This window comes from Eurosta solidaginis, chromosome 1 (genome assembly GCF_040869045.1).
Source record: "Eurosta solidaginis isolate ZX-2024a chromosome 1, ASM4086904v1, whole genome shotgun sequence".
Classification (NCBI taxonomy): domain Eukaryota; kingdom Metazoa; phylum Arthropoda; class Insecta; order Diptera; family Tephritidae; genus Eurosta; species Eurosta solidaginis.
The window spans coordinates 392,556,330-392,572,075 of NC_090319.1; the positions used below are offsets into that span (position 1 = coordinate 392,556,330).

Genomic DNA, 15,746 nt, shown 5'->3' on the forward strand with positions numbered 1-15,746 from the left:
TTGCCTAGACCGTTCGCTCCAAACGCTAAATAGTATTTAATAAGTTACATGGGATAGTGCATTCGGGTACTAAAGCTACTCGCCGTCTTATTATTAAAAAATATTTTTGGCCAAACATGAATAAAGAATTTAATAAATGGTCAAAAGACGGTATAAATTGTCAAAAATCTAACGTTCATCACATACGAAGTCACCAGTTAATAAAATTTCAATACCGAAGAAAAGATTCGAACATATTCATTTAGATATTGTAGGACCTTTACCTATTTCAAAGGGACATCTAACACTTATCACAATAACAATAGAACAAAAAAGCAAGTCACATTTAATTTATTTTATATTAATTCTCTGGAAGGGGGAGTAATGTAGGGTTTCTATTATTTTATACATTTTACCTGTTAACTTTATATACTTTGTGAATTCAATAATTTATGTTCAATAATTTTATTTTCATTATTCTGAATTTTTAAATATCAAAAATTTTCATTCTATAAAAAATCATAATCAATATAAAATATACTTTTAGGCGTTTGTCAATAAAAGTTTTTGCTATAAAAATATAATAATGGTTTCGACCAATTCATTGAATTTGTGAATACGGTTTCTAATACAGCCTGTCGACTAAAATACCAAATTGTTTCAAGGGGTTGTGTAGAGCAACCCTTTCAAGGTGTTGCCAGCGCAAAATATAGCTTCTCCAACCCAATTGTCGAACCTCACCTACCCATTGTGAATCCTGTTACTTTACCAGCCGAAAATCTAGCGACCCCAAGTTCCTCATGGATCTAGGGGGTGGAGGGCGGTATGGCCTTAGAGGCTTCAGGGGTTATACTAAATCGTTCCCGAGATGGTCGGGCTGGTCCCTTAATGGTGCTTGTTACCGGAGCGTACTGGATCTACATCCGGCAAAGGACCATCAACATCGATAGCACTCCCCAAGGTATTCGGGTAGTGTCCTTATCGCTATAACAACAACAACAACATGACAACATCAGATGAAGCAACAAATTAAATTGCGGTTTAAATCAAAACCCCACCATAGAACAGTACTCGTTGCGCCAGACCTATCAAAATCTTTTGATACGGTCAACCATGCCACGATACTGCAAGACCTGGAAGAGTCTACCCTTCGCCCTAGTCTTAAAAGGTGGACCGCAAATTATCTGGATGGCCGGGAGGCATCGGTGCAATTTAGAAACGCAACATCAAAACCAAGAAGAATTAAACAAGGAGTGTCACAGGGTGGTGTCCTATTCCCCACTTCTGTTTAACTTCTACATATCTAAGCTACTTTCGCCACCAGGAGTCACTATTGTTTCCTACGCCGATGACTGCACAATAATAGCCACAGGCCTAAGCCCACAGATCGATGAGCTTTGCAACAAAATAAACGGCTACATCCCTGATCTCTCCAGTTTCTTCACCTCGCGAAGAATTACATTATCACCGACTAAGTCATCGGCGACCTTTTCTACAACATGGACACCATCTACATAATGAGGCGAGAATATTCAGGGAGAGAAATGAAATGCTAACCAAACAGTTCCTGTTGAATACCCAGAAACCTGGGCATCCCAACAGACATCTGATTGATGAGCCAACAGCGCCCAGGGGCTTACGGAGTCAACTCCGTAAGCATTATGGGGAAATACGGCACCTGAGAACACAGCCGTATGAAGCCAAAAAACACAAGCAGGTCGTCAGTGAACTCCACAAACAGGCGTCGGACCTCTATGTCAGGAATTGCCCGGTGAATCCTGTACTCAAAAAACAATACCCTAAACTTGCAGAAGAGGAACGCACACTCCCTAGGGAAATGCGGGTCACTCTAGCCCAACTTCGATCTGGATAATGTAACAGGTTAAACTCTTACCTATCCAGAATCAACCCCGACATACAAAACGTATGTCCTGCTTGTAACGTGTCCGCACATGACACCAACCATCTATTCAACTGTATTGTGGAACCAACGCCTTTAAGACTCCTCTCATTATGGTCCACCTTTGTTGAAACAGCAAATTTCCTTGGACTACCGTTAGAGGATATTGATGACAATTTGTGACCGGTCGCACCTATTGGATGGGGCGAAGCACAGCTACAACAACAACAACATCAGATGAAGCGGCTCTGTGAGTGTTCGACAGAAAAGTTCTTCGAAAGATTTAAGGACCTCTACGCGTTGGCAATGGCGATTACCGAAGAAGATTTAATAATGATTTATGCAGACATCAACATAGTTCAGCGAATTAAAATGCAGCGGCCATGTTATGCGAATGAAAGATGAAGCTCCGGCTAAGAGAATATTTTTACCGGAACCCCCCTATGCAAGCAGAGGAAGAGGGCGGACCCCACTCCGCTGGAAGGACCAACAATTTAAACTCGTTCGGGGCGTCAGCTGGCAGAGCAAAGAAGCGACTGGCGCCTTATTAGGCGGCCTGTTATCTTTATAATCTTTGATATTGTTAGGAACACATTCTAAATTTCTTAGTGGTGACTCAAGGGATTGATAAGCAATTCAAAGCTTCCGCAACCCACTTGCCAACCTCACCTGCGTAAGGCGAAACCTGTTAGAAATATGCATGTATGATACACATATTTAGCAGGTGAGGCTCTGGAGGCGCCAAGCTTCTCATGGAACTAGGGGGCGGTATGGCCTAGAAAGTTCAATGTGGTCAAATTAATTCGTTCCCGATGGAGCATACCGCATCTATATCCAACGATAACACCCCGATACATTCACAACAACAACAACATTCTTTTGTAGTCCTACATACATATATTATTCCACTTGCCGATTAATCGGCTGCATTTTAGTCAAATCAGTTTGAACATGAGAAGCGATTGCTACTGATTCAAGCGCGGCATCCACAGAGTAAGAAATCTCTCAAGAATATTTTTTTTATTTTCCAGTTGTAAGCCAAAGTTGAATAGAATATTCCTTATAAAATTTCGTTCAAGATGCGGTCTGCATGGCTCACAAGAGGAAAATTAAAAAATTTCTTGGCGAGAGGAAAGATATCGGACGATAAGATTCTCCTATGTTCCCAGGCTTTAATAGCGGAACCATTCTGGCCATTTTCCATTTTTTGGGGATGACGAAACAGGGACAGGTTGAAGACATGCGCTAGATAATTTAAGCCCTGTTGTTGTTTTTGTAGCAATGTTTCTCCCCACCTAATAGCTGCGACCGATCACAAATTGTCACCAATATCCTCTAACGGGAGTCCAAGGAAACTTGCTGTTTCGGCAGGGGTGGACCATAATGAAAGGGGTGTTAGAGGCGTTGGTTCCACATTACAATTAAAGAGATGGTTGGTGTCATGTGGGGAAACATTGCAAGCGGGGCATACATTTTGTATGTCGGGGTTGATTCTGGATATGTAAGTGTTTAACCTGTTACAGTATCCAGAACGAAGTTGAGCCAGAGTGACTCGCGTTTCCCTGGGGAGTATGCGTTCCTCTTCCGCAAGTTTTGGGTACTGTTCCCCGAGTACTGGATTCACCGGGCGATTCCCGGCATAAAGGTTCGACGCCTGTTTGTGGAGTTCACCAAGGACCTGCTTGTGTTTTTTTGCTTCATACGGCTGAGTTCTCAGGTGCCGTATTTCTTCAAAATGCTTACGGAGATGACTCCTTAAGTCCCTAGGCGGTGCTGGCTCATCAATCAGATATCTGTTGGGATGCCCAGGTTTCTGGGTATTCAACAGGAACTGTTTGGTTAGCATCTCATTTCCCTCCCTGATGGGGGGTATTCTCGCCTCATTATGTAGATGGTGTTCTGGGGAAATAAGAAGACAGCCCGTGGCGGTTCTGAGCGCAGTATTTGGGCAGGCCTGTAGTTTCTTCCAGTGGGTAGTTTTTAGGCTTGGCGACCATATAGGGGACACGTAGCACACAAACGGCTGGCCAATTGCTTTGTATGTGGCAATGAGTGTTTCTTTGTCTTTTCCCCAAGTACTGCCAGCAAGGGATTTGAGGATTTTATTACGGCTCTGGATTTTCGGAACAATTGCGGCTGCGTGCTCACCAAAATGTAGATACTGATCAAACGTCACGCCCAAGATTTTGGGGTGTAGGACAGTCGGTAGCGTAGTGCCATCTACGTGGATGTTCCCAATGGTCGACATTTGGGACGTCCAAGTTGTAAATAGGGTCGCGGATGATTTAGTAGGTGATAATGCCTGGTTTCGCGAGGCGAAAAAACTGGAGAGATCAGGGAGGTAGCCGTTTATTTTGCTGCAAAGCTCATCGATCTTTGGGTCCGGGCCTGTGGCCATTATTGTGCAGCCATCGGCGTAAGAAACGATAGTAACTCCTTCTGGTGGCAAAGGGGAGCAAAATGGCTTCAAGCGTCTTGGCTACTGGCGATAGGAAAGATATCGGGCGATATGACTCTCCTATGTTAGCTGGTTTCCCAGGCTTTAGTAGCGATACCACCTTGGCCATTTTCCATTTTTCGGGTATGACAAAGGTGGATAGAGACAAGTTGAAGACATGTGCTAAAAAATTTAAACCCTCTTTCCCTAGGCTTTTAAGCATCGACATGGCTATGCCGCCTGGGCCCACTGCTTTGGATGGTTTAGCATGACCGATGGCATTCTCAACCTCTTTGGCGGTTATGGTAATTGGTGAAGCGCTGAACTTATGTTTACGTGCGTCTGTTGGCCCTCCGTCTATTTTTGTCGACCGTAGAATACATTACATATTGTCGGCAGAAAGCGCTCGCGCATTTCTTCGCATCCGACAAAACTTTATCGCCAAAGGCGATGGAAATTTTATCATTGTGCTTAGTCGCGTTCGATAGGGACTTAACGGTGGACCATAGCTTACATACACCGGCAGAGAGGTTACAATTCTTTAAGTGCTCCTCCCATTTCGCCGGGTTGTGTTCATCCACTAGCAACATGATGCGGTGGTTTATATCCCTAATTTGGGGATCGCCGGGGTCGTGCTGTCTTATAAGGTCACGTTCTCTCGCTATAGTTGCGGTATAACTTTTATAATCTTCCCACTTTCCTTTTTTAAAATTGATGAAATTGCGTTTTTCAGTAGCTTCTCCCGTTGTTTTATACTTGTAAATAAGGGCCTATGGGAATTAACGATAAATAATTTGCTTTTTGGATAGAGTTAAGTACTTTTAAAAGTAAACTGCAATACAAATGTTCTACCTATTTGAATAGGTACGTACGGCTTACGGGAATTCCTTAACAACTCTGGTAGAGATATGTATGTATATAAAACAAGTTATTCACTTACGATCGGTTATTATTGCATCGAATTTAAGTTGTTCGCGCCAAAATGTGTTAGAAAAATCCGATATTACGACATCGATGTATCGGTCTCCACAGTCATACTGTTGCAAATTAGCACGAACTCTTTCATCATTTTCACGCACCTTTTGTGTTATGCGGCTTGGCCGCGAGCGTCCATGAAGCATCATGAAATCAATATCTGTCCCAATCACATAACCTTCAAATATAATTATTAGTAATTTTCATAAGCGGTCAACTTTGGTGAACATACCACCAAACTTAGCGGCACTAATGAGTAAGGAGCCTGTACCAACAAATGGATCTAAAATTAAATCACCATTCTTAACTAGCGCTTGATTTGCCATTAATAAGCTTAATTGGGCATCCATACTTGTATTTCCAATAAATTTTCGTTTTTTTAGTGAAAGTTCCTTAATAAGATTGCGTTGGCCTTTGGCAATCTAAAGTAAACAAATGGCCTATGTTTATATTTTTGAAATAATTCATTATTAAGTATTACCAGACGTCCAAATAGTATATCTTCTGGTGTTTGTGGAACCGATGTAGGATCTAAGCCCCAAAATTCGATATAGCACCATTCCGCTTGCGGTGATTTTAAGTCTATTTCACCATGTAATGGTAGATACTCCAGCTTCTCGATTCGTTGCACTTTTTCCTTTTGTGAAATATGTTTGCTATATGTTTCAACGACTATTTTAAATGAACTTTTTTTAAATGCCTCTATGTGCTTTTCATTTGTTTTAATATAGGTTTGTAGTTGTTTATGAAACGTTTCCACTTTATTAGAATGTGACCACAGCTCGTAGATGCTGCGCAAACTGATGGATCGAGAAGCAAATTGAATAGCTGCATCATCGTCGGCAAATTCAACTGTCCAAAATGGTGTCTAAAATTAAAATTGGTGGGAGAGAAGTAAACTATTAAATTAAAATAAACTGCAGTTCGAAAAGAGGAAAGTCTAGAAAGGGTCGAATGCTAATGCGTGTTCAAAATATTGGGTAATAGCCTAGAAAAGGAGTCGACTGCTAATACGCATCCAAAAATATTCGGGCGACGTGTCTTGACATCAGTAATAATAACCCGAAAGCGGAAAACAAAAATTGTAACTCGTTCAAAAGATATTCAGACCAATTCTAAATATTCTCCCGGATTTTTTTATTCCCGCGGAAAAGTTCCTCCAATTCTTTTCTATTAGGGAGAAGAATAATTGGGGAATAGGAATTTCTAATTTTCGAAGTCAGCTGTTTTGTCAATTGAAATCTCGTTGCGCATTTCTTATTTTATTTAAAAAATTGTAAAGTTTAATTATTGTTGCCAATTTGTTTGAAATTAAGAAATAAGGTATAAACAATGCATATTATTGCATTTCATGTGGTTTTCACTGAAATGAGTAATGAAGTGGTGCCACAGCAACATAAACAGAGGAGCATAAGAAGAAGACCGGCGGGATAACACAAATCCGCCGGAGTTGTCTGCATTCATTCTGCAACGCAATTTTCTGGCGGCCAAGTCGAGTTGAGTTCCCTTTTCGCCATATGCCAAAATCTATTTAAGCCTTCTTAAAAAATCCTTGCCCAATTTCTGGATGGCTGCATAAAATATGCGAAGATCTCTTCCGTTGCTTATTATATACTTTTCGACTTAAAATAAAGAATATTGTGGTTGTTGTTGTTGTTGGATTAACAGTGAGAATATTGTGGAAGAATGTAAATACTGTCACGGATATTAGCATCACTAACCTATACCATCACTAAGGCGATGCTAAGGCCATGCTAAGCGATATTTTGTCAATAATCAAATCATGTATACACATATATAAGGCAGCCGAGAGATGTCACACACAGATGCATTTACTTATACGCCTATGTGTGCACCAGAGACTGTAAACTACAAACATTCACATCAATAATTCAATCATTATGTCCACACATATGTAGGTACACGCAGCTGAGAAGCAAGGCACAACCATATGCAGACATCTTATTTGAGATGCTCCTAAATGTAGGCAATTATAATTGTGGAAGTGTCGCTCACACATACAAGCATGGGGTATGAGAGAAGCTATAAAATCGTGCAATTTTAGTTATAGCTGAGAAGTTTGAGAGCTCATGGACAATGCTAGTAGATTCTAGAAGATGCGAACGAGGAAACCAGAGAGTATAAAAGGCCGCAGATGTAGAGGCGCTGGAATTCAGTTTGATTTGAGTTGTCAAGCAGTTACGACTAAGACGATATCTAGCGAGCAATAGCAGTATTATTTTGAAAGTCAGTTTCATTTAAGCTATCAGTTTGGTTATTAAGCTATTCGTTGCACAGTTTGAGTGTTATCGTGAAGTATTTTAATAAAGGCCATTTTTCCATTATTCAATATTGGAGTTATTTATTCAACAGTTTAGCGATACGAACCTAGCAAAGGGGCAAATAAGAGGATTTGCAGCAAATTCGTTACAATATCATGTTCAGGTCTGTGTTCGCTCCCATACTCGATGCAAGCAACCGGATATCAATTCTAAACTGTTCCACTGTGCCCAATATGACTTCGCAATGGGACTCTCTGCTGACATCTCCTCTCTGCTTGGTCTTTCGTTTCGTTCGAGCCCTTGCATAACATGTGACAGATCTGTATCTTCTAGCTAACACTTTCTTAGTTGTTCCTTGTCCCATTCATCCGTACACGCTATAGTCATTAACCGGACATCTATAATGTCTTCTTTAGCCTCGGCCTTTGAACAGTGCTTGCATTCCAAACTACATGGCCTTCGTGACATTGCATCGGCATTTCCATGGGTACTACCTTTTGGATGCTCAATGGAAAAGTCATAGCTTTGTGGTCGCTAGATCCACCGTGCCAATTGTCCTTCTTGATTACGGAACTGCAGAAGCCATTTCAACGCTGCGTGATCTGTCCTGACACGGAATCGCTGGCCGTAGAGGTATTTGTGAAAATGTTTAATGCACTCTACCAATGCCAACAGCTCTCTCCGCGTAACACAGTAGTTCCTCTCTGGTTTTCCAATCGAACGGCTGTAATATGCAACTACCTTCTCCTGTCCACAAACGCTCCTTCAATGTTTGGAAAGCCACTTCTTGCTCCTTCTTCCATTCAAAAGCTTTATTTTTTCTTGTAAGCTCATGGAGGCTATGGGCTACGCTGGAAAAATTTGGTACAAATCAGCGGTAATATGTGCACAGCCCAAGGAAACTTCTTAATTCATGTAGGTTCTGTGGTCTTGGCCAATCCTTTACAGCCTCTATCTTTTCGTTCGCAGTGCAGATGCCCTCTGTCGTTACCTTGTGACCCAAATAATTTACTTCCTTTTTAAACAGCGCACACTTTTTGGGACTTAACTTCAGACCAGCGCCAGCTATTCTTCGGAAAACTTCCTCCAAGTTCCTAAGATGTTCATCAAAATTCTTGCCCAATACGATGATGTCGTCCAGGTACACCAAGCATGTTTTCCAATGTAGTCCTTTCAGTACCTGGTCCATGAGTTCTCAAAAGTAGCTGGTGCATTACAAAGTCCAAAAGGCATCACTGTAAATTGCCAAAGACCATCACCGACACTGAAGGCTGTTTTCTCTTTATCTTCCTCCTTCACCTCCACTTGCCAGTAGCCGCTTTTCAAGTCCAGCGTGGAAAACCAATTCGTACCAGATAGCGAGTCCAGAGTGTCGTCAATTCTTGGCAATGGGTAGCTATCCTTTTTAGTTACGTCATTCAACTTCCGGTAGTCCACGCAAAACCTCATTTTTCCATCCTTCTTTTTTACAAGTACAACCGGTGAGCTCCATGGACTAGCTGATTGTTCGATGACGCCGCTGTCGCTCATTTCTTGAATGGTTTGACTCACAACTTCCCGCTTCGCCAGTGGAACACTACGTGGAGCTTGACGGATCGGCCTCGCATCTCCAGTGTCAATTTGATGTTTCACAACGTTGGTGCGGCCTGGTTTAGAATCATCCTGGTCAAATATGTTCGCGTACTTTAGGAGCAGTTATTTTGCCTTACTCTGATATGCTTCCTCTAGCCCTTGTGTACATGCCGTGATGTCATTTGAAAGATCAGTATTACTAGCTGAAACGTGTTCCTGGAGCTGTTCACAGTTAATAACTACTTCAGCCTCTTGGCATCTTCCCAAAATAGCTTCTTTAGTCAGTTTGAGTGGTGAGTTGAACTCATTGAGTAATCTTACCGGAATACGTCCATCTTGTTTTGTCATAGCAAGGGTTTTTCCTACAAGTCTGTTTAGTGCTGATTTGTTTGCTGCTTCGACAACCCACAATTTGTTTGTCCCACAATCTCACAATCTCTCTATCACAATGACTGCTTCGGATTTTGGTGGTATTTGCTGACTCTCTTCCACCAGCGCTCGTTTACTGCTGTAGCCTCTCTCGTAGCCGAAATTAAGTGGTACATCCATGTTTTTATATCGCATCGTCTTGCTTTGCTTGATGCCCTGGTCGATTAAGAAGTCCACTCCAATTATGATTTCATCAACAATTTCTGCCACTATAAAATTGTGTACTACCGTGACGTTCCCAATTGCGACTTCACATTCTATTTTGTAACGTAGCAAAATGCTACGTCACAATAACCTACTCACAGCCCTAACATTAAATATATACATACCCTAACACTAAATATATACATACCCTACGTTCGCCTTGCACAGCGAACAACCATCCGCACATAATATGCCATTTAAACATACATACCCTACGATCGCCTTGCACAGCGAACAACCACCCGCACATAGTATGCCAAGTACCAACAGCGAACAATCAAACATACTCAGCACGTGTGGTACTGACTATCTGGCGTGCATTTTTCATTCGCTATCATAACGAGGAGTTATTGATGAGCTGAATTCTTAACCATTTTATACGCTAACTAGTATGAAATGGCAAACGCCACAACTCACTGCATACTTCACCTAGGTAAGTGAGGCTAAGGCCAAACTTCCAATGGTAGGTATCAAAGGGGCCCAAGGTGAACGGGGAAGACTCCCAGCGAACCCATCGGGCTCATGGATCTCCCCCCCCCCTCACCTATGGGAAACCAACCTTTGCACAACGTCCCACGGGGTAGAAGGGGATACGCTCCCTTTCTACCTTCAAGGACGGATGGGCACGGGTAGTTCCCCCAAGGCGCGTCCAGGACCAGTCCTGGGCTCCACTTGAGGGACATGCCAGGCCCAATACATATTAATACGGGTGGCATTTGTCGCGGACAGTTCACCCAGGGTTGCCGAGGATCATCTCGCTCCCCCGCTCCCTGGGTGATGTGGCGAGCCATATGCAATGGTGGACCTTACTACACCCCTCACGGTCGCTAGGACTCTTGTCCGAGGCTCCCTGAGAGGAGTACTGGGTCTACCCAGCAGCAAATACGGGTGCTTGGCGCGGACAGGTCACCCAGGGTTGCCGAGGATCATCCCGCTCCCCCGCTCCCTAGGTGAGGTGCCGAGCCATACGCAACGGTGGACCTTACTACACCCCTCACGGTCGCTAGGACTCCTGTCCGAGGCTCCCTGAGAGGAGTACTGGGTCTACCCAGCAACAAGTGGGGGATGGCATGAGGCGCGGACAGTCCACTCAGGGTGGCCGAGGATCATTCCCTCCCCCGCCTCCTGATTGGGGTGCCGAGCCGAATGCAACGGTGGACTCCACTACCCCGCTCATGGTCCCTAGGACTCTCGTCCGAGGCTCCCTGAGAGGGGTGCTGAGTCTACCCAGCTCACATGTATACACACACATCTAGACGTTGGGTAGTATTAATAGAACCTTTATCGATACTTCACCTAGGTGAAACTGCGCCCTCCTTGCCCGCCGCTGTCAAGCATTAACCGTAGGAGCACCACCGTAATCCGCCGGAACCAATCCAATTGAAACTGCGCCCTCCGTGCAATCATTAGCCATAGAAGCACCACCGTAATCCGCCTGAACCAATCCGTAAGCTTTCTCTGGGGTAAGATACTTGATTATCACCACCGTTTCCTGAAAACCGCAACCCGTACTGTCATCTTTCCGCCGCTCCTGCGCTATTATCCGTGGCGTCTCTCTACCCCTCTCTCTCTCTCTCTCTCTCTCTGGGATCAAAGGCTGCCGGCATCGAAAGGCAAAAGCCGCATCGTGTGTGTGTGCGTGTTCGGAACAAAACAACAACTAATTGTGTTATTAATTGGTAGAGGTTAGTGGGACCTTCGCCTGACCCTGGAGCGGCTGAGCTTACCTCAGCCTTCGACAAAACCCACCTCACAAATGGCGCCCGAGCAGGGACCCATCTCCGGAGAGGAAAGTGCAACAACAAGCACCAGCCCGCCGGGAGATGGGCCACCGAACACGCAACCACAATCAGAGGAAAACACCAACCTATTGAATACCGACAGCTTGAGCTGGATATATTCGCTGAAGAGAGACTCATCGAGGAGTGTAAGAGATACCGGATATTCGTTAACGGCAGCACTGTCGCTGAGCTACGCATAGCGCTCAGTGCCTACGTCAAGGCAAAACGAAATCGCAAGTCAACTGAAAATCTACTGAGAGAGGTTGAAGATGAAATTAAGGCAGAAGAGAATAGCCAAATTAAAACCCCCCTCGACCAAACTCCCTCCATCCATGTGACTACACCGTCTGCAGTTACAAAGGCCAATCAACGACCGTCACCACCCCGTACCGAGTTAACCGACGCCGAAGTAATGAATACGGTCCGCCGATGGGATGTCCATTTCACGGGTGGAGAAACGCTTTACGACTTTTTGGAGAGAATTGAGGAGCTGGCCGAGTGCTATAGCATTCCATTGGACAGATTGCTCCCAACGCTGCCAGATACGTTGCGCGGCAAGGCATTGCAATGGTTCCGTGTACGCAAAGCCAAGATACTCTCGTGGGCACAGTTCCGCACAGCGGCCGAGCAATTCTTCCTACCCAGACGGCATCTACACCAACTAGAGGACGCCATACGCCAGAAGAGACAGCAGGGGCGGGAAAAGGCTAAGGATTACATTTTCGCCATGCAAACCATGATCCGACAACATCCAATTATGTCACGAGAGAACCACCTAGAACGCATTTACGACGGGCTGTGCGTCGAATACCGGTTATTCGCGAAGCGTAGCGAGTTCCAAACCATTGAAGAGCTGATGGAGCTCACCGACGAATTCGAGTTGCTACAATTGGAGGCCACCAGACAAAGCAGACAAACAGCGCATTATTTATCACCGTTGACCGAAGAATATAGCCAAGAGGAATCCTGTTGGAGATGCAAGGAACGAGGGCATATGCGCTACCAATGCCGTAGAGCCCGAAGACTATTTTGCTCCAGATGTGGCCGGGACGTCCTGTCCAGAGATTGTAGGTGCGATAAGGTAAGCACCTTCACTCCCGTCAGGCTACGGCACGGGAAAATACCACAATCAGCAGCCATCGACGAACAACCGCCGAATGAAACAATGGATGGCCGTCACTACGTCAAACTCACCATCGAAGGGTTAAACGTCCGAGCCTTGGTGGACACCGGCGCAACGCTCACCTACGTAGGTGACACTGTACGTAAGCATCTGGAAGGCAAGAAAATAGCATGCGCACCCTGCGTCCGCAACGTACAGCTCGCCGATAGGACGTGCGTTGTTAGTTCGTACACCTACCAAGTAACCATACACTGTAACAATAAACCGACCCACATGCGAGTGTCCACCCAGCCTAATTTGGCCGAATACATGATTCTAGGCATGGACTTTCTCAGGGAAAGGGGGCTCACCCTCACCTTAGATGGAAACTTATTACCGCCAGCCACGCCAACCCAGAACACCATAATTGCAAAACTAAGTACCGTGACAGAAGGAAAGCATTTAAGAGCAACTCAAAATGCCGAACTCGCAGTTTTTTTAAACCACCGCCAACGGATATTCGGGGGAATAACTGGTCCCAGCAGGGCAGCAGAACATGTAATCTCGCTGAAACATGATCGCCCGCTAAAACAGCACTCAGCAATGCAGCAGGTAATAAATGCTGAAGTCGACGAGCATCGAATAACCCACAAATTCACAGCCGCATACGCCACCCAAGAAAAACCGACCGAAAAAGCTACCAGGGTAATCAAGACCATGATAGCGCAGCGCTCAAAAGCCGATCACCGCACCTGGGACAGGGAAGTCTCGCAAATCGCTTTCACTATGAATACAGCACATCACGAAACAACCCAAGCATCGGCTGCTGAAATCAATTTTGGAAGAAGCATCGCGACAGCCCAGCAAATACGCACCGAAGGCGCCGTCACCGAAGAATCACCGACAGTATCCCCAACAATAACCGACCTATGGGAAAAGATCAAGAAGAATCTGGCTAAAGCAGCTAAGACACAGGAAAAATACCACGATCTGCGCCATAGACCCTGGAAACCACAGTTTGGGGAAAATGTGATGAAACGAGAGCATCCTCTCTCCCCCGCGATCAATAAATTTACACAAAAATTAGCACCAAAGTTCTCCGGCCCCTATGTGGTAGAAAAATACATATCATCCAATACCGTCCAGCTGAGACACACCGAAAAGCATCACAAACGGACCGCGCATACGCATATACAGGACTTAGAACCCTACGCCGACGAACGCCCACTCACGGCCGAACCAGTAATATCACCACCTAACACAACACGTACATAAATCTGCTCTTATCATTACAGATTACGATGCGTCAGCCAGCCCCACCGGATTCGCCACAAAAGGTAAAGGAATGGCCATGGCCACCCAACAAGACGATAATACAACGGGTAAAAATATTTCACGGCTTTATCCCAACTTGATGCAAACAGTACACCCGCTGCTAAGCATAAGCGAGTGCGCAGACAACACATCCGACCGTAAAAAGGTAGAAGACAAAACAGCTCGACCCACCGAAACAGAGGCACCGGAAAAGATAAACGAAAATCAAAAAGAGAATAATTAATCCGTATCTTAGGCTCCGATGCATTCAATTTTTTTTAATATTTTTTAAAAAAAAAAAAAAAACAAAAAAGAAAAAAACCACAGTGAAGAAAGAGATCTATTTTCTTAGTAATACACACCATTCCTCAAACCGCATAATATGCTGTTACGACTTTATTGTTAGCTTGAGCAAATCATTGTCACAAATCTTTTTTGTTAACAATTGTAAATATAAGTTGAAAACAATTTTTTGATGAACGTTACATATATATCATAAAAATTTACCTCTAAAACTAAGTAAAAAAAAATATATTGTTCAAATATATACCCATTTTTTTTACTGCAAAATACCTTTCAAACAAAATGTTCAACTTTATACAAACACTCCTACAAAAGAAAAAAAGGAGACTTACACATGAATTTCAATTAATTAGTATTAAGCTAAAAGAAGAATTTTTTTTTTTCATAAACAAAAAATAATACAATGTACAATTTTTTTTTTTTTTTTGCTGATTTGTATACAAGTTTAGAAAAAAAAAAAAATATATATAAGTAAATATATGAATAAAGGGAAATACCGGACAACAAACACACACACGTACGTCGGCCGCGCCACCTCATAAGCGGTAAAATATACCGGGACCACTTGGTCCACGGCAGTGCAGGCCGTAAGGCCACAAACTCCCGGATGCCAAAGCTTTTTTTTCCCCCCCGAAGTGGGAGGGGGACTGTAACGTAGCAAAATGGTACGTCACAATAACCTACTCACAGCCCTAACATTAAATATATACATACCCTAACACTAAATATATACATACCCTACGTTCGCCTTGCACAGCGAACAACCATCCGCACATAATATGCCATTTAAACATACATACCCTACGATCGCCTTGCACAGCGAACAACCACCCGCACATAGTATGCCAAGTACCAACAGCGAACAATCAAACATACTCAGCACGTGTGGTACTGACTATCTGGCGTGCATTTTTCATTCGCTATCATAACGAGGAGTTATTGATGAGCTGAATTCTTAACCATTTTATACGCTAACTAGTATGAAATGGCAAACGCCACAACTCACTGCATACTTCACCTAGGTAAGTGAGGCTAAGGCCAAACTTCCAATGGTAGGTATCAAAGGGGCCCCAAGGTGAACGGGGAAGACTCCCAGCGAACCCATCGGGCTCATGGATTTCCCCCCCCCCCTCACCTATGGGAAACCAACCTTTGCACAACGTCCCACGGGGTAGAAGGGGATACGCTCCCTTTCTACCTTGAAGGACGGATGGGCACGGGTAGTTCCCCCAAGGCGCGTCCAGGACCAGTCCTGGGCTCCACTTGAGGGACATGCCAGGCCCAATACATATTAATACGGGTGGCATTTGTCGCGGACAGTTCACCCAGGGTTGCCGAGGATCATCTCGCTCCCCCGCTCCCTGGGTGATGTGGCGAGCCATATGCAATGGTGGACCTTACTACACCCCTCACGGTCGCTAGGACTCTTGTCCGAGGCTCCCTGAGAGGAGTACTGGGTCTACCCAGC

General features: G+C 44.3%; 1 protein-coding gene across 2 annotated transcripts in view; it reads right to left on the reverse strand.

The window, feature by feature from the left end:
- LOC137238511 (tRNA (guanine(10)-N2)-methyltransferase homolog) overlaps positions 1 to 15,746 on the reverse strand; it is a 67,735-nt gene that overhangs the window by 14,230 nt on the left and 37,759 nt on the right. For both annotated transcript variants that reach the window (XM_067763598.1, XM_067763599.1), the window contains 3 exons: positions 5,773 to 6,159; positions 5,524 to 5,713; positions 5,257 to 5,469 (listed from right to left, as the gene is read on the reverse strand). In XM_067763598.1, coding sequence (XP_067619699.1) covers positions 5,257 to 5,469; positions 5,524 to 5,713; positions 5,773 to 6,159 — 790 coding nt within the window. The remainder of the gene's footprint in view (positions 1 to 5,256; positions 5,470 to 5,523; positions 5,714 to 5,772; positions 6,160 to 15,746) is intronic.